Source organism: Hemiscyllium ocellatum, chromosome 12 (genome assembly GCF_020745735.1).
Source record: "Hemiscyllium ocellatum isolate sHemOce1 chromosome 12, sHemOce1.pat.X.cur, whole genome shotgun sequence".
NCBI lineage: Eukaryota > Metazoa > Chordata > Chondrichthyes > Orectolobiformes > Hemiscylliidae > Hemiscyllium > Hemiscyllium ocellatum.
In genome coordinates this window covers 56,742,867-56,763,179 of record NC_083412.1, presented here as the reverse complement: position 1 = coordinate 56,763,179, position 20,313 = coordinate 56,742,867, and the positions used below count along the sequence as shown (strand labels likewise).

General features: G+C 39.7%; 1 protein-coding gene across 1 annotated transcript; it reads right to left on the bottom strand.

The window, feature by feature from the left end:
* Window positions 1-1,166: 1,166 nt before the first annotated feature.
* On the bottom strand, window positions 1,167-20,235 carry mpc2b (mitochondrial pyruvate carrier 2b). Its single transcript, XM_060833574.1, has 5 exons — window positions 19,942-20,235; window positions 12,271-12,311; window positions 8,728-8,812; window positions 6,766-6,877; window positions 1,167-1,385 (listed from the first exon to the last, which is right to left on the bottom strand). Exons 1-5 carry the CDS (start codon window positions 20,039-20,041, stop codon window positions 1,343-1,345), a joined length of 381 nt encoding a protein of 126 aa, XP_060689557.1. The 5' UTR covers window positions 20,042-20,235; the 3' UTR covers window positions 1,167-1,342.
* Window positions 20,236-20,313: the final 78 nt, after the last annotated feature.

The following is a 20,313-nucleotide window of genomic DNA, read 5'->3' as shown; positions in this document are numbered from 1 at the left end:
GGGACTTGAGGCTGTTTTCGTTGGAGAGAAAAAGGTTGAGAGGTGACTTAATAGAGACATATAAGATAATCAGAGGGTTAGATAGGGTGGACAGGGAGAGCCTTTTTCCAAGTATGGTGACGGCGAGCACGAGGGGGAGGGGGGGATAGCTTTAAATTGAGGGGTGATAGATATAGAAAAGTTGTCAGAGGTAGTTTCTTTACTCAGAATAGTAAGGGAATGGAATGCTTTGCCTGCAACGGTAGTAGATTTGCCAACTTTAAGTCATCATTGGGCAAGCATATGGACGTACATGGAATAGTGAAGGTTTGATGGGCTTCAGATTGGTATGACAGGTTGGCACAACATCGAGGGCCGATGGTCCTGTACTGCGCTGTCATGTTCTATGTTCAGTGGTAGTGTACATACCGCTGAGGCAGGAGGCCCAGGTTCAAGTCCTACCTGTACTAGGGGATGTTTAATAACATCTCTGAAAAGATGGATTAGAAAATACCTATAACCTCAGCACGTAGGACTCTTGCGATACAATGACCATGTGCATCTGGGCTTGAGTCCCATCTACCAGAGAGGTGTGTATTAATATGTCTGAACAGGTTAATCCAAAATTTTTATCTGACTTCATCGCATACCGGTAAATTTCAAACCTGTTCAGTATGTAGTGCAATAAGATTTGCCACATTTCTAATAGTGTTTTATGATTTTGATGGAGAATAGTCTAACTTTAGAGTTCTCGGGAAATTGGAGAGCCCCTAGTTCCTGGCCTGAAGTAATTTAAAAGTAGAGCAGGCCAACCAAAAAAACGTGATGCTGGAGTGGACTGAGACTAATGAGAGGTAGAACTTTGTGGCAGTTCAATAGTCAGATTATAGACCAAAGAAGTAAACACACTTGTTTTCACTGATCACACAAATAACCAGTTTCAAACATGGCAGATAATTTTGGCCAGGCAATATTGTATTTCTTAGATGGAGAAAGGATGTACAAATATAATCAAAACAAATGCACAAGCAGCCAAACTTTGTACTATAATGCAAAAATGTGATTAAAACATGCCATTGGAGCTAACAGGAGGCTTGATTAGTTTTTTAATCTAACGAACTGATGTTAAACAGGTTGATGGAAGTATAATATTTTAACACTAGTTTTGAGATACCAAATGTACAGTATGCATCACTGTAAAATTTATTGGGAGATGAAGAACATATTTACAAACATATGTAACAGTCTCCACTATAAAACCTTTGAGGCCAGTTAATATTTTATCGGTCACCTTGAGTCATTTACAAGGCACATTGAAAATAAAGACAAGATGTTTCCTTGGCGATTCGTAGGTTACTGGAGTTTACTCAGGATGTTTGTCCTCAGACTTTAAACTGTAGTTGTACCTGAGGACATAAAAAAGAATAAGTAAATTTTGAAAGGAAAATTAAATGTTAGCAATTAGTATGAAATAAAAAAGATCAGTAGTATTAGATACTATCCTTACTTAGTATGGTGCTGCTTTATAAAAAATGTCAATGCCTGTAAAAAATATGATCATGAAGGAATTGGAGAGCCTCTGACCTCAACAGAAGATATGAAAATAAAAACCAAAAATACTGTAGATGCTGGAAATCAGAAACCAAAATCAGAAATTGCAGGAAAAACTTAGGAGGTCTGGCAGTATCTGTGGAGAGAAAATCAGAGTTAACGTTTTGGGTCCAGTGACCCTTTTTCAGAACTGATGATAGCTAGAAAAATGTTGTTTTCTGTGCAGATAATTGGGTATAGGGGAGAGGGAGGTAAGGAGTAAATGATAGCGGGAAAATAGAGTCCAAACGAGACAGAAGAACAGTTGGACAAACAAAGGAATGGTTAACAATCAGCCAAGGAGAATGAATAGCTATCAATCAGGACATATAAGTGGCTAACAATGGGTTCTGTGTAATAGCAGACTGTGTGATGACAAGGCCTGGTGTGGGGAGGTTGGGGTTAGGACATAGGAGAAAAATTGGATCAAGCCCTAAAATTATTGAATTCCATACGGAGTCCAGATGGCTAGTGAGTTCCCAAGTGGAAAATGAGATGCTGTTTTTCCAGCTTATGCTGAATGTCGCTGGAGCACTGCAGCAAGCCTGAGGCAGAGGTGTTGGCCAGGTATCATATTGGTTTGTTGAAGAAGCAGGCAATTGGAAGGTCAGGGTCTTTTTAGTGGACAGAACATAGATGTTCTGTGAAGCAGTCACCCTGTCTACACTTGGTTCCGCCAAATGTAGAGGAGACCTCATTGTGAGCAGCAAGTACAGTAGTCTAGATTGTGTGAAGTACAGGAAGGTGTATTTGAGCCCTTGGATACGGAGGATGGAAGAAGTAAACAGATAGGTGTTAGACCTACTATGATTGCAGGGGAAGGTGCCATGGGGTGGAGGGAGGAATGGTGTTGGGAGTGAAGGAGGAGTGGACCAGGATGTCCAGAAGGGAACAGTCCTTGTGAAAGGTTGACAAGGGAGGGGAAGGGAATATGTCTGGTGGTGGCATCCTGCTGGAACCGATGGCTAATGATCCTCGGGTGTGGATGCTGATGGGATGGTGGGTAAGGCCAAAAGGGGGCCCTATTATTAGTAGGAGGAAAGAGAGGAAGTGCGAGCTGAAGTGCAGGAGATTGGAATTCAGCTAAGGGCCCTATCTGCAATGGTGCTGGGGAATCCTTGGTTTGCCTTGTCAAGCTTGGCATAATCAGAACAGATATGGAGAAGACAGGAGAACGGGAAGAATAAAATATAGTCTTTACAGGAAGCAGGAGGTGAGGATGTATAGTAAAGGAACGCAAAGGAAGAATCCGAGATGGATCAGGTGAAGGTGAGAGCAGGGTGGAAATTGGAAGTGAAATTGATATAATTTTCCAATTCTGGATGAGAGGGGGAAGCAGTACTGTTGATATTGTCAAGGAATGTTCCATGTATTCCACAAAGAAACAGGCATAACTGTGGCCCTGTTATATCTAAAGATATTATTCTGTTTGATGAAATATGGCGAATTGCATGAACTTAATATTTTTGAATCTAACACTCAGGATACATCCACGTGAAAATGAAAAATCAGAAACAGGTTTGAATCTCAGGGTCTGGGTAGCATGGATAGAGATTGGCTAACGGTTGGCATTCCTCAGTATATTAGAACTTTCAGTTAATACTTTTAAACTTGGCGCAAACAGACAATAAAATAGTTGTTGTACATCATGTGACTGTTGACATTTCAGCTACAGACAGCCCTCAGTCTCAAGAAAATACATAATCAAATATGACATCCACAGCTCTCTTATGCATTTGTACCACTCTTACTTAAGGCTGGACAAACACAAAAAACTTTGAATTTTCAACCAGCTACTCTCTGTTTCATCCTGGACAAAGTGGAACATTGAACCCAATGGGTGCCAGATAGAAGGGAATCGTCCAATGACTGTTTAGTTCTATCAAAAATGGCAATCCCAACAATTTCCCATCCATAACACCAAGACGTTTTTGTCCATCTGTGCTGTCTCTATATGCATGTGTTGGAGATTTTTTTAAAAGGGGGCCGAGAGTTTTAACTGGTAGTCGTATGTTAACAGGTCGTTTTTGTTTCCTTGTGGTTAAAATCTACTCATTTATAAATCAATAATTATTCTTGACAAGTACAGAAATAGAGTCAGAGTCACAGAGGTGCACAGCATGGAAACAGTACACTTCGGTCTAACCCGTACATGCCGACCAGATCTCCTAAGCTCAGCTAGTCCCAATTGCCAGCACTTGGACCATATCCCTCTTAACTCTTTCTATTCATATACTCACCCAGACCCCTTTTAAATACTGTAACTATACCAGCCTGCACCACCGTGCCATACATGCATCACCTTCTGTGTGATACAGTTGCCCCTTAGGTCCATTTTATATCTTTTCCCTCTCGACCTAAACCTAGCCCTCTAGTTCTGGACTTCCCCCACCCCAGAGAAAAGACCCTGTCTATTTATTCTATCCATGCCCTTCATGATTTTATAAATCTCTGTAAGGGCACCCCTCAGCCTCCAATGCTCCAGGGAAAAGTGCCCTACCCTATACGTCAAACCCGCCAACCCTGGCAACATCCTTGTAAATCTTTTCTGAACCCTTTCAAGTTTCACAATATCCTTCCTATAGGAAGGAGACCAGAACTGCATGCAATATTCCAAAAGTAGCCTAACCAGCGTCCTGTACAGTTGCAACATGACCTTCCAATTCCAATACGCAATGCTCTGACCAATAAACGCATGTATACCAAGCGCCGCCTTCACTATCCTATCTACCCTTAACTCCACTTTCAAGGAAGTATGAACATGCATGTGGGGATTTATCCACTTTTATTGGTTTCAGACAGACATTCAGCACCACCTCCTCTGTAATATGGGCAATTTTCAAGATCTCACTGTCTATTTCCCCACATGTTATATTTTCCATGTCCTTCTCAACAGTAAACACTGAATCAAAATCCTAATTTAGTACCTCCCCGATCTCCTGCGACTCCACACAGAGTTAAGGAGAACCTAAAGGGTTTTTCTAAATACATTTAAGGACAAAAGGGTAACTAGGGAGAGAATAGTGCCCCTCCAAGGTCAGCAAGGCAGCATATTTGCCAAAGTTATCTCATGTCCCCTTTTTACCCTTCTAATTTCCCTCTTAAGTATACTCCTATTGCCTTTATACTAAGGATTCGCTCGATCTCTCCTGTCTATACCAGTCATACATTTCCTTCTTTTTCTTAACCAAAACCTCAATTTCTCTCGTCATCCAGCATTGCTTACACCTACCAGCCTTTCCTAAAGGGAAAATATACAGTCACTGGGCTCTTGTTATCTCATTTTTGAAAGCTTCCCATTTTCCAGCTGTCCTGCGAACATCTGCCCCCAGTCAGCTTTCGAAAGTTCTTGCCTAATACCGTCAAAATTAGTCTTCCTCCAATTTAGAACTTCAACTCTTTCCCTTTTCCATCGCTATTTTAAAGCTAATAAAATTATGGTCGCTGGCTCCAAAATGATCCCCCACTGATACCTCAGTCACCTGCTGAAAATGTGTTGCTGGTTAAAGCGCAGCAGGTCAGGCAGCATCCAAGGAACAGGAAATTCGATGTTTCGGGCATAAGCCCTTCATCAGGAATACAGGCAGAGAACCTGAAGTGTGGAGAGATAAGAGAGAGGAGGGTGGGAGTGGGGAGAAAGTAGCACAGAGTACAATAGGTGAGTGGGGGAGGGAATGAAGGTGATAGGTCGAGGGGGGAGGGGGTGGAGTGGATAGGTGGAAAAGAAGATAGGCAGGTAGGACAAGTCATGGGACAGTGCTGAGCTGGAAGTTTGGAAATGCGGTGAGGTGGGGGAAGGGGAAATGAGGAAATTGTTGAAGCCAATATTGATGCCCTTGGGTTGAAGTGTTCCGAGGCGAAAAATGAGGCGTTCCTCCTCCAGGCGTCTGGTGGTGAGAGAGCGGCGGTGAAGGAGGCCCAGGACCTCCATGTCCTCGGCAAAGTGGGAGGGAGAGTTGAAATGTTGGGCCACAGGGCGGTGTGGTTGATTGGTGCGGATGTTCCGGAGATGTTCCCTAAAGCGCTCTGCTAGGAGGCGTCCAGTCTCCCCAATGTAGAGGAGAGCGCATCGGGAGCAACGGATAAAATAAATAATATTGGTGGATGTGCAGGTAAAACTTTGATGGATGTGGAAGGCTCCTTTAGGGCCTTGGATGGAGGTGAGGGAAGAAGTGTAGGCACAGGTTTTGCAATTCCTGCGGTGGCAGGGGAAGGTGCCAGGATGGTAGGCTGGGTTGAAGGGGGACAATACCTAAGTATTGCACCTTCTCTAGTAGGTACATCCACATACTGAAATCAGAAAATTTTCTTGTATACATTTAAATTCCTCTCCATCTAAATCCTTAACATGATGGCAGTCCCAGTCAATGTTTGGAAAGTTAAAATCCCCTATCATAATCGCCCTATTCTCTTCACAGATAACTGAAATCTCCTGACAAACTTGTTTTTCAATTTCCTGCTGACTATTAGGGGATCTATAAATTTGGTCTGTATTTTCTGTTAGCCTGAATCTGCGTTGATCAGACAGATAAACTGAGGGGCTGGGAATATTTTGATAAAATTGTTAACTTTTTTGATGGTTCTAGAAACGTGGAGGCTTGATTTCCAGCATTTTAGGCTTGTGAGGTGTGATAGTGAACTGAAATCATTGGAGTAAAGGAGTGAGATAACCCCAACTCGAGTCCAAAAGGAGTTAGGGCTGAGGCAACTGTAGTCTCTGAAGACATTATATATTAATAGAAAAAGAAGGAAAAAGGTTCAAGTCAGAGGAACAAAATCAGCTGGAAGAGATCCAGAAATGGGATGCAGTAAGGCTATGAAGAGACTGATGCCTGATAACAGGAATAGTTTGAAAGGATTAAGAGACCCACAGATAATGCAGCACAGAAATTCTAAATTTGATTATGTCAATAAGAAATGTGTTACCACAGTTGGCAAAGATGTTCAGGATTGAAGCTTCTGACTACAATTTGAACTCATCAGAAAGTAAACAAAATTGAGGGAAAACTAATATTTCACACTTATTGAAAATGTAACTCAGGAATCTCTAAAGGAACTTTATACAGGCAGGAAGGCAGGTTTAACTTAATATTAAACAGTCACTGAAAGTAAAAGTAATCTAACTTCAGAACTTAACATTGCTAGTGTGTAAACCATGAAAGAAAGGAAACAAGTTTTTCTGTGGTAGTTACTTACTTTGCAATGCGGATTAGCTGTATAGCACCCGCACAGCCCAAAAAGAAATTTACAGCAAACAAACTCCAATTCTTCGGAATAATCACAAGGGAATATCTGGACCAAATCAAACCTGTTATAAAGAAAGGTTGTTAATCTCTTTTGTTCGAGAATCAAGATATGCAAAATCAACCACAGAAAATAGAATCAGAAGAAGTTCATTCAGCTGATGTTGGTCTCTTAAACCATCTGTTTAATGGGTTGGATTTTGCAGTCACCAATGAAGGATTCTGCTCTGTCCTCAAGAAAGCTTTACTACAGATTTAGCAAGCTCTACAATGCTAAATCTGTAGTAAAGATTTAGAATTTTTACCCACAGAAAGAGGCATCATGTCTGCACTGGTTCTATCACCTCATGCCAATCTTCACCTTTTCGTCATATCCCTGTATTCCATTTCTATCCAATCATCATTCAATGCCCTCTTGAATGCCTCAACTGAACCTGCCTTTGCCATATTTCCAAGCAGCGCATTCCATTCACTAACTACTCACGGTGTGAAATAGCTTTTTCTCTCATAAAGCTTGCTTTGTTTGCACTTTAAATTTGGGTGCCATCAGCAACAGCACAGGCCGCACACAGATTAATTGGAATGAAATATTCTCGGGTAACAAAACAGGAAGTAAAAGCAGTTACTGTAATTGACATTTTTATTAACGTATAGAAGGTGAAATAAAGACTTACATACATGTGGAATTAAACAACAGGGAAACCTTAAAAAGTAATGTATTTAAAGAATCATACAATTTCGAAATGTTTGAGGGGACGACATTTCACACTTTTTCAGGGCCTAAAGTAGGTTTAGCAGCAAGATGACTTGGTTTTTATGTGGTATACTGTTATCCTGCTTAAAAAAGCTAACCACTTAATTTGGTCTCAGCATTAAAGGTTGAGCATACAAGGTTGAAATTCACATTAATTCACCAATTCTATGTTGCTTACATCTCTGAAAACAGCAATAATACATGCTTTGGAGCAGCTGAGTACCGCCTATCGTATTTTCTGGTTTTCAGTGTTAGTTGTGCACATGCGGATACTAAAAAGGTTGCTGTCAATTTTATATAGTACTGGCAGCAATGTGACAGTTTTGCGATTATGACAACCGCCTGTTTGGGGCTATTCTCTTAATCAAATCGTATATTTATTGCCTGACTGACAAAAGGAAAGAAAATAAAAATTCCAGAATCCACTGTCCACTTTGATTAGCAGTTTGGCCTCTACGGATGAACTTAAAAAACTCTAACTGTGTTGACTCAAAGGATGCTCACTATTAGATCTCACATCTCCGTCTCCGGCTTTCTCCTGGATGTACATCTGATTGTGCTAGATATGTTTCTGTCATGTTTGTCCTCGGAACACTGTTATGGCATCAGTCTCTTGTAGAGATAGTGCACGAACAATGAAGAATCCAGTACTGCTGATACAAGTTTAATTGTTATTTGTGCCTTAAACCGGTGGTTTAATGCAGTCAACAAATACTAATAGGAGCAATAATGAAAACATTTTGGTTTGTAATTATTACTTAAATCATCAAGTTCAATGAATAGTATGATTATTTCTGTTCTAATGTGCTTAGAAATGCAAATTGATTGGTTTTGGAGCAGACACTAGCTTGTAAAAATATTTATATTGAGACAGTTTGAAAGTAAAACATATTTATATTAAGCAGCAAAGTGCTGCCAAGTTAAAGAACAACCATGGCCTAATTAGACAAAGATCATCAGCTTATATTTCTCTTTGTTATCTACAATTCTGTGCTGGTGCTTCCCTGAAAAGAATCAGGGTGGTTAAGAGTAGAAAGGGAGAAGAAGGATTACTATTTATTGTGCTGCAAAATTGCTAAGCATCAGAAACCTGATATTAAGAGTGAATAAAGCATAAACTAGAATAATTACAGATAATATTTAAAATAGAGTTTACAATACCTGTAGCACAAAGAACCCCTGACTGAGCTGGACTAAGTTTGTGTGGAGGCCTGGCCAAGTCAGCTAATCCTGCAGTGACTAAACTCTGTACAAAAATAAAAATGACATGAAATAAACTGTTTCAATGAAAAATACCACATATGCACTTACTCTGCTCTGAAATACATGTTTTTTTTCGCTCAAATTTAATGTCAATTTTATGGGTTCAAAACCTAACATTTCTGAGCAAATGTTTTATTGGTCTTAGAAAGGTTAGCTATAAGGGAGTATAACTGGCCACTATCGTGGCCTCTAGTAATGTTGCTGTTGCTCTCGGTTGAACTTACTGCAGACGCACATTTTGGTTCAATTTTGCAGCCTGTTTATAAAAATAATATCCCAGTCTTCTTTTTTCTTGCACTTATACTTCAACCATAATGTTACTACATATTGCAGAATCTACAATGAAGAATTTCACAAGATGTTTATGAGGAGAATTATCTTTTATAGAAATGGCACAGTGGAAATTTAGAACTCATTACCACAGAAAAACTGACAATCTCAGAAGAGTAACCTACCCAGACCTATTCCCCTACTAGTCTACATTTACCCCACACTTATGCACAGGGAGAATGTGCAAACTCCACACAAACAGTTGCCCGAGGCAGGAATCAAACTCTGGTCCCTAGCAGTGTGAGGCAACAGTGCTAACCACTGAGCCACCGTGCTGCCCCTATGTTCTCACCAATGCCCTGTACAGTTGCAGTAAGAGATCATTGCTCCTAAATTTAAATCCTCTCGCTATAGAGGCCAACATGCAATTTGCTTACTTGTGGCTACTTGCACTTGCCTTTTTTTTTTCCAGCACCTGATGCTTGAGGATACCCAGGTCCCATTGAACATTTGCTTCTCTCAACTTATACCCATTCAAGTAATAATCTGCCTTTTTTTTGACCAAACTGGAGAACCTCATTTATCAACATTATATGGTATCTGTCATGTACTTGTCCATTCACTCAGCCTGTATCTGTGCATCCTCCTCATAGCTTAGCCTTCCACTTTTATGTCATCTGCAAATTTTGAGATGTTTCCTCTAGATCCCTCATCTAAATAATTGTGAATAGCTAGGGCTGTCGAACTGGTCCCTGCTAGTCACTGCTCGCTATTCAGAAAAACATCTATTTATTCCTGCTCTTTGCTTCTTGTATTCTCATCAAATTTCTATCCATCTCCATACTCTCCCCCAGTCCTATGTGCTTTAAAATTATACATGAATTTCTTGCGGGATTTTGTTGAAAGCTATCTGAAAGCCAATAAACCATATCCACTAGACTCGTTGATCAACTGTACTGGTTACATCCTTAAAGAAATCCAGTCAGTCAATTGGTGAAGCATAAATTCCCTTTTGTAAATTCATGCTGACTCTGTCTGTGTCTGATTCTACCACTGCTTTCAAAATGCTCTGCTATTAAATCCTTCATAATGGACTCTAGCATCTTCTCCACTACTTACGTCAGACTCACTCATCTATAATTTCGTTTGCTCTCTACACCTCTTTTTAAATAATGGCATTACATTAGCTACCCTCCAACCCATAGGAACTGTTCCAAACTCTAAAGATTCTTGGAAGGTGACCACTGGTACATCCACTGTTTCCTTAAGTACTCTGGGATGTAGATTATCAGGCTCTGAGGATTTATCAGCAGTCAATACCTCCAATTTCTCCAACACCATTTTTCTACTATTACAGATTTGCTCAGTTTCTCCCAATCACTGAGCCTTGTGTTCTCCATCATTTATGGTACACGATTCATATAATCCTTTGTGAAGACCGAAGTGAAGGATGATTTTAGTTTGTCAACCATTTCCTTGTTCCCCATTTCAAGTTGGAGAAAGTGAGGTCTGCAGATGCTGGAGTATCAGAGCTGATATCCTCTTTAACCAGTAATACAAATAAGCAAGCTTTTCCTTTTCAAGTGTCCTTTCTAACTACGGAATACTCCTAGATGTTCAATTCATATTCCTGGTCACCCTGCAGTCATGTATCTGTAATCTGAACTATATAATACCCACACTACGATTCTAGGATTTAGATCTATTTGCATGATTAATTCATCTACTTTAAATTTTGAATGCTGTGTACACTCAGACAAAAAGCCTAAAGTTTTTAAACACTCCTGGTCATTTAGGCTCAGTGCCTGCACTCCCATCAGTTCAGGATTGTTCTTGGCAACACTTTTAATCATTGTAAACAAAAGACGCGATCAGTGTTGGACACATGTCTTTGATGTAATGTTTCTGTCGGGACCTCAAGATCTCCTATTGATAATCTGATTTTTGGATAATCTAGGTTCCTCTGTATTCTGCTTTTAGTACGTCATCCCATTTTTAACCAATGTGTGCCACTAGCACTAGCTGTTTCCTGATATGAAAGCCACAAATTTCTGGTATCACCATGTAAACCTTCCTGCGCCCTCTTCAGAGCCTCTATATCCTTTCTGTAACAGAACTGTATACATTGTGAAAGATGTGAGATAACCGCAAGGTCCAGCATAACTTCCCTACTTGTCAATTCTGAGTGTCCTGACAATTTGATCCCCATGTTCCTCCTTGCCCCTACCTGTCTGCAACATACAAAAATCATTTTCAAATCCCTCCCAGTTCTGAAGAGTAGTCATATCAGACTTTAAGCATTAAACTTTGTTTCTCTCTCCACAGATGCTTTTCGAATTACTAAGTTTATCCAGCAGTTTGTGTTTATTTCAAATTTCTCGCATCCACATTATTATAGTAATCATTCATCCTATAATCAGAATGAAGGTAACTGAGCACTTTTCTTGTCTAGTTAATGAGGTCCTAACATCATTACAATTAAAATAAAAGTGTCCTGCAATTAGTTTCTGTAATAAATCGAAACCCCTTTGAGGCACCAATTGAGTTTAATTAGCGTATCTTTGAAGTAAGAAGTCAGTTGCACAAATGTTTTACACAAGAGCTGGAACAGATACAAACGCATCCGATGAGTACTATTAGTCACCAACACAATACTTACTGTAGTTATAACTATATTTCCATTGCCATTTAAAATTGTGTTACAGACATTGATTACGTACACAATCCAATAAAATGACAGTTTTTTTCTGGTTAGTGTTCAACTGAGTAACAGAAGTGCTTAGAAAGAGGATATCTGTTTAATGCCAACCAGAAAGTAAAGTTTGCTGTTGGTCAGACTTGTGATTATTCAGTACCTAGTCACAAATAATACAAGGAGTGATAAATTCAACAATTCCAAAATTCTGATCAAGTGTTTACTTGATCATTTTTTTTCCAAAGTACAAGGGAAACAAAAGTATTTTCAAATTAAGTAAATCAACATCAAATACTTTGTCAGAATTTTAACATAATTTACAAAATGGACATCATCAATCTTGCCATTCTGGACCACTATCTAATAACAATTGCACAATTTAGACCTATATTGTCGAGTAATGCATTTCAGGATCAGTAATAATATCTGATTTACTAAATCTGAGTTACTGTAATATACAGTAATGATACACTTACCCATTTCATAATTGGTGCCCAGAAAAACACTGTGCGAGGACCTAGAAAACAAAATGGGAGGAGGTAAAGGTTTCTATTTTCAGGATGCAATTTACTAAAATACTTTACTCGCTTGGCTAAAAGCAGAGTAAGGATACCTGAGACAGGAAGTAGTAAAAGGCAAGTTAAGGCACATTAAACAGTTAAATTAAGATTTTACTTTATTATCCATTGTGGAAGGCTAAAGACTTTAATGGCTGCTAAGGATGGACTAAATTGAAAAATATGCACACTGTCATTCTATGGACGTAGGTTTGCTCTCAGACATTTCGTTACAATACTCAGTAACATCAGCGAGCCTCCCATTGAAGCACTGGTGGCATGGCTCACTTTGTTTATGTTTAGGTTTGCTTGGGGTGGCGATGTCATTTCCTGTTATTTTTCATGAGAAAAAGAGGACCTGAGAAACAACAGGAAATGACATCACCACAGGAGATAACATCACCAACCCAAGAAACCCTAAATGCAAATAGAAAGCGGGCCATGCCACCAGTGCTTCAACTAGAGGCTTGTTCATGATGTTACCTATTATGGTGACGAAATGTCTGAAAACGAATTTTGTTGCTCAGCAAGCAAACATACATCCAGAACCTCAACCTGAGCTGCAAATCTTCTCAAAACTCGCTAATCTTAATTTCATGATATGGAGGCGCTAATGTTGGACTGGGGTGGACAAGGTCAGAAGTCACACGACATCAGGTTATAGACCAACAGGTATATTTGAAATCACAAGCTTTTAGAATGCTTCTCCTTTATCAGGTGAAGTGGACTTGTAACTCATGGGTTTAACTAAACCTGTGGTGTCATGTCTTCTGACCTTAAATTTCAGAGCAATAAAGATCCAGGGAGGCACTTATTTTTTAAAAAGAGGAAACATATTTGGGAGTTTAAGAGGAACTTAAAAAGGAAAATTCAGGGGGAAATAAGATATTTATTTGGAACATACCTTGAGAAAACATTTTCAGGCATTCGTTTATCTACCATTCATTTATCATTTACCTACTGTACCACATTGCTAGATTAATTATACAACAGCAAAATGTAATTCCAGTAATCAAAAAAGAAAAGTTAAAAGGCTCAACGCCTTGACAAAAATCTTGTATTGTTAAGATCAGAAGACAGAGGAACAGAAGTGAGCTATTCGGCCATTTGGGTCCACTCCCTCATTTCACTGGAAGCATGACTGATCTGATAATCTTCAACTACGTTTGCTTGCCTTTTCCCAATAACTATTTCCATAGAGATCGAAAATCTCTCTTAAATCAGCTTTGAATATACTTAGTAACCCAGCCTCTATAGCCCTATGCTGTAAATAAAATTCCATGAAATCACCATCCCCAAAAAGAAGAAATTCCTTCTCATCTTCCCAGTCTTCTTTGAATAATCCAACCAGAAGGGTTATTGGTCAAGTGCAGGAAAATGGGACTGGATTAATTTAGGATGTCTGATCGACATGGATAAGTTGGACGAAAGGATCTGTTTCTGTACTGTACACCTCTATGACTCGAAGAAACAAAAGCTATGAGGACACACCTTTCATTTGAAAGATCAAAATTGTTAGTCAAAGTAATTAAATATTACATTATAAAAACAGCCAGTGCAATAAAGATAGCATAAAACAGTGAAATACTGTGAATGTTACAAAATCTGAAACAAAATCAGTAATCACGCATATCTATGAAAATGTAACAAAACAATTGCTTTGGGTCTGTCGTCTTACATCAGAAGTGAGGATGGGTCATCAACCAAAAACATTAATCCTGTTTCTCTCTCCATTGGTACTGTTTGCCTCACAATGGAAAGAATTTGATTTGTATTAAAAATTTATTAGATCATGAAAAATAGGAACAGGGAGTAAACTACTTGGCCCCTTGAGGCTGCTTCGCAATTCAATAGGATCATGTCTGATCTGACATGCTACATGTCCAACTTCCTGCAGCTTTCTGTGGCAAGACGTCGAACACTGAACCCTCAAAAGGAGAAATTCCGTTTCATCTCATTCTTAAATTGGTGTCCCTTAATTCGGAGACCGTGCCTCTGGCCTTCGACTCTCCCATGACAGTTTTTTAAAATCAAACTATACAAACATTTAACATTATTTATCATAAACCGCTGTTTATTTTTAATGTACAGGGGAAAGGAGTGGCAAAGCCAACCTCCAAAACACACCATACAACCAATTTGCAGGGAAATGCAGATGAACCCCAAATCCCATCCCAACTTATCAAAGAGGAAACATTAGATAGAAACACATACAAAACAGTCCAATCAACCGAATAATAAAACCATGCTTATTCCTTTCAGTATTTATCCTGTGTAGCCCCTTAAGAAGCCTATTAATTTCAATGAGATTACCCCTCATTCTTCTAAAATTCTGATGAGTCCCAACCTGTTTAACGTTTGCTCATACGTCAATCCCTCCATACCAGGGATCATCCCATTGAACCTTCTCTGAACTAATTAATGTTAGTTGTGTTAAGAAATTTAGTTGGAATACAAGGCACAACCTTAAAGCTTTTCTTGGAATAAAGGTCAATTGTAAGTGATGGCTCTCCAAACACAATGACAGATCACTTCTAAAAGGATGTGTCAATGTTTATGTCGTGGTGAGCTTCTTTAGCCTTTCAGTAATCAATGGATGCTAATTACCAGATTTATTGACTTCAGGGTTCCCTTCTCGACAACTAAATAATTAGCTAAACTACGTCACCCCATGGAACAACAAAATTAACTCATGAGTTATTTAGACTTATGAACCAGAAGGTTGCTAGTTCCTGTAATCTACAGACGTTAAATGATGCTGCTGCAGAGTTGGTCTCAGCACCCTAAGATGAGTAGGGTAGAATTTAGTGCTGATAATACCCATTTATGGGATAAGACAGCAGCCAACATCAGCTTATATTAGGGGTAAAGCCTTTGATAGTATATCCATTACCAGGGTAATACAGCATTCTTCAAAAGAGAGTTTGGACAGAATGAGCAATTGCAACCAACTGCTCTCTCCAAATCTTTGTAACATTGCTGCTCATTATTAGAGTCTAATAAAAAGCTTTCTAAGCAAAATTGGAGTTGGCCAAGGCAATCTTTTCTCCATTTTCTACTTGATGCACTGTATGGAGCATTAGCAAACAACAAAGCAGTACAGATCAAAGCCTCAATGTAAAATGGACAGCATTGCTGTCTTCTGCTTGATTCCATTCTGTGTCTAGGCTGATCAGAATGTGGCAGTTGGATCCAAAGCAAACTGCAGATCTGTTCTTTAGGAACTAGATCAAATAACATATGCGGTCAGGTCAGATGAATCGAACTGCTGAGGATACAGTTTGGAGGAGCCAAAGCACAGGTTAGAAATTGGGAAGATTGCATCGAGGATGTCAAGCAGTAAGGGAGCAAATTGCTTTTATGCTGTAGGCATAAAACTTAAACCAGTTTTACTGGTTTAAGTTGCTCTTTGGAGGAAGATGAATCAGACAGGGAGGGAGGAAAAGAGAGAAGGTCAGACCGCGAGAGAAAGAGTGATGTACCCAATATCTCACTTAAACTGATGGCACCTTGGTGTCCATGCCTTAAGCATTACTAACACATCATATACAAACATCAAGTTCCATTAAGTGTAGAGTTCTACCTATTCCCATTGATGTGAAGGTTACTTCTGACCTTGTTGCTGAAAAATGTCCACTCAGTCGAACTTTGCCATACCACATCTGTCCCCCACCGGAAACATTTCATGAGAGAATACTTTGACCACAAATTCATCAGGCAGCAGTCTGTACATAGAGTCATAGAGCTGTACAGCATTGTTTCAAACTCATCCATGCCAACCAGATATCCTAGCATACTAGATAGATCTCATTTGCCAGCACTTGGCCCATATCCTTTCAAACCCTTCCTACTCACATCAACTCAAATGCATTTGAAATGCTATAATTATACCAGCTTCCACCACTTCCTTTGGCAGCTTATTCCATACATGTACCACCCTCTGCATGAAAAGGTTTCCCTTTGGGTCCCTTTTCAAAAATCTTTCCCCTCTCACTCTAAACTTATACCCTCTAGTTCTGGACTCCCCCACCCCAGGGGTAATACTTTGTCTATTTATCCTATTCATGCCTCTCATCATTTTATAAACCTCTATAAAGTTTACTCCAGTCTCTGATGCTCCAGGGAAAACAGCCCCCCTATTCAGCCTCTCCCTATAGCTCAAATCCTCCAATCATGGCAACATCCTTGTAAATCTTTTCTGAACCCCTTCAAGTTTCACAACATCCTTCTGATAGGAAGGAGACCAGAATTGCACAAAATGTCACCAAGGCTCTCCAGGAAAAGGAGACAATAAATCCTGCAGGCTCATTCCCTGAGCAGACTGTGAAAGTCAGATAACAGAATGCCTCAAGATGAGAACTTTCAAACCAGCTGAGTAGTGGGAAAAAAGCATTCCCTAACAGATCCTTCATGCACTCCTGGAACCTTTGGCACCACTATACGGTGCCCTCGAATCCCTTTACCAGCCACCGTCTTAAAATGTACCTTGCAAAGAAGTCTAAACAGACATGTAGTGGTTCTTGTCATGGTTTGTTTTAAGCATCAACTAAAAGCTGGACTCTGTGCTCTGTAAACTGTTCCCACAGATTAACAATGAGACAAACATCAATTTGTGCTGAAAGACAACTGATCTCTGAAAAACACTCCTTAAATCTGCAGGGAACCCGTTAGTATTCCTCTTCCAAGATCCAGCCATGACTGAGTGGGGCAGACTCACACATTCCTAAATCCAGGAATTACTTCTGGAGTATGCACTACAGCTTGCTCAATGAAATAAGAGAACAGTCTATGGTAGGGCTTATGCCCGAAACGTAGATTCTCCTGCTCCTTGGATGCTGCCTGACCTGCTGTGCTTTTCCAGTACCACACACTCGACTCCAGTCTATGGTAAGGACCTGGTACCATATTTTAGGAAATCGTGTAAACCCCTTGGGCTGTATGCACTGGAGAATGGTTAGCGTGAAAGGAAAAATGTAAATTTTAAATATAAATTGAAACTGTATGGAAATGAAGCACCTTGTAGCATAAGAAACTATATATTTCAATTACATGCATGTCTGTTGAGTAAGACAAAAGTTGGGTTTGGCTGAGACATCTTCCATGGTGAAATAGACACTGGCTCACTGTAGAATCACAGGACACCACTCAGACCCTTATATCAGTGTTGGCTACGAACAAAATATCTGAGTGGCTGTAGGTTTGCTCGGTGAGCTGGAAGGTTCGTTTGCAGACGTTTTGTCACCATATTAGGTAACATCTTCAGTGAGCCTCTGAATGAAGCACTGGTGGTGTAGCCCGCTTTCTATTTATATGTTTGAGTTTCCTTGGGCTTGTGGTGTCATTTTCTGTGTTGACATTATTTTGTGTTCTTTTTCTTAAATGGGATCCAAGTCAATGTGTTTGTTGATAAAGTTCTGGTTGGAATGCTATGCTTCTAGGAATTCTTGTGTGTATCTCTGTTTAACGTGTCCTAGGATGGATGTGTTTTCCATGTCTGTCCTTATCCTTATGCAAGGATACTAGTGAGAGTGAGTCATGTTGTTTTGTCATCAATTTCTCTGTCTTTATTCCACACCTTTTATGTAAATATTTATCAATATTTCCTCTAGAAGCTTATAAAAGTTTCTCACACCATAATGCAGTGTCCTAATAATCATCCGTGTAAAGGATTTCTTCTTACTTCTCCTGCTGTTCTTATGGGGATGACTAAAAGGTCATGGCCTTTAGTTACCAGCCTGCCAGTTTGAGAAACATTTTTGTGAAAACTTTAAATAGCTGTTAGACATCTTAAGCACCATTATCATAATGAAAGGTTTCACATTATCCAGCCTGTAAATAAATAACAATTATCTTCCAAAGAGCAATCATTGTCAAGCTCTTTCTCAACCTGTCCTAATATTTTTGTGAAAGCTACCCAAGATTCTAGCTATTGTCTAACCAATGATTTGCAAATGATTAGCATGACCACTTAGTTATTCTGTTCAATGTCCTCCTACTTTTAAAGGTGTATCTGAACTCAAAAAAATCTTTCTGCGCTTTTAAAAGTCTTACCGTAAGTATGCCCTCTCTTATTTTGTCCTTACAAAATGTATTATCTCACAATTCTCCACAGTAAAATTTAATCTGATATTTACCTGCCTAAATTCCTCTAAAGTTGTTTACATTGTTTCGTAGCTTCATACTTTTGGAGGTATCTGCAAATTATTGTATTGTGACCTCTATACTGAAACCCAAATCAAATACATGTTTAAACAACGATTCAAATATCAACCTGGAGACACATCTCTTTACATCCTTTCTGTCCAAATATGTTGGCACGCATATAGTACACTTAAAAAATCAAGAAATACTTGGCATTGAGATTAGGCAAGTTTGAAAGGAAATTTAAAAAATGCATCCAATTGAAAAGAAATTTTTGTACAATATTATTGGGTATATAGCCAAATAAATTGAAAAATAAGATTAGAAAAGCCTCAAAGATATCTGGATGACCTGGAGCAAATGGACAAGCCAATGATGATTTCTGATAAATCCTGGAAAACAACTATGTGCTATTCTCCAAAAGAAACAAGCCAAAGGAAGAGGATACAAGCATTGAGCTGAAGACTGGCTGGTGGATTCTGTTATTTTATCTTTAAGCATTTTTGCTGAACACAATGCTCTAATTCAGTTTTCTCAAAGATGGACCCCGAACCTGCTCCTAAAGGTATTCCAAACAAATTTGTAAAGTTGCACACGTTTGACACCAGTTACCATTAAGCACTTATTAGGTGCTGACCTTCTACCCAGTATACACCTAAGTACACATGCAAATTAATCTTCTATTTACAAGGGGGGCTGAAACGTCAGAGCCTTGCTGCTACCGCTGAAGTGGTGTGTACAGTCATCTCCCTGGAGATGTGGACAAAGGGTTTATATTGTGTACGCTTGTTCTTTTTTGAAAATCATACCTGAAAATATAAAAGCTACCATTGCTTTAGCTTTTACAAACAAATGATCCGAAATGGGACACCAAACTGTACTACCTTAAATCCGAGCAATGAACTTTACTTTTAGAAATAAAGTTTCAAGGTCAAAACACAAGCAATAACATTCCGAAAAGAATCAAGTGATTACCGGCATAAATTCGCGAGATGCCTACATTTACCAATCTGTGCTGCAGGAATTATTTTATTTCCACCCTATCTGAATGACACGCCTACATTTATAGCTGTACATTAAAATACCAGGACTTGATTCACAGGAATAAACCTGTGAAACGATTGAACTCACTTCTACAACCAGTTTACTGGAAAAGGTGAACTGTGAAGGGTAGCCCATTTCCTGTCTCCTACGAGAACCAAACAATTATTTATTTCAGTGACAGCAGATGTCGGGTCCCCGACTGACCGGTGACAAACAGCTGTGCGTCAAAAATAATATTTAAAGAAAAATCATGTAATCTTTGAGCAGCAGCAGCATTCACTCCTCACACACTCCCACCGGCCACAGGCCAGCACCGACCCTGCTCCCTAAGCCACTTCTCACAAGCATGAGTCCAGTCAGCACGTCTGCCCATGCCGGTCGCAGCAGCAAGACACGGCCGTTTACCTGCTGGGTGATCATAAAACGGCTTCATCCTGGGAGGAAGCATTAACCCGATTTTGTCCAACATTCGGTGATAGCTCGCTCTCAGGCCCGCTACCGCCATATTCCTGTCGAGTATTATAACCGGCAACCGGTCAGTAAACACGATAGAAACGGAGTGTCCGTTCAGACGGCAGCAAGTCGTTCCGGAAAATTCACGGCCCGCTTCGACCTCTAACTTTGCGCGGCCTAAACCAAACGCCGCAACAGCCGCATCACATTGAAACCCGTCCCCCTCATCATCACCAACCAGTGACAGTTCGCAGGCCGCCCAGCCCCCACTTTACACAAATGTGATTGGTTACTGGGCAACGGCAGCGGACTGTGACGTCATCA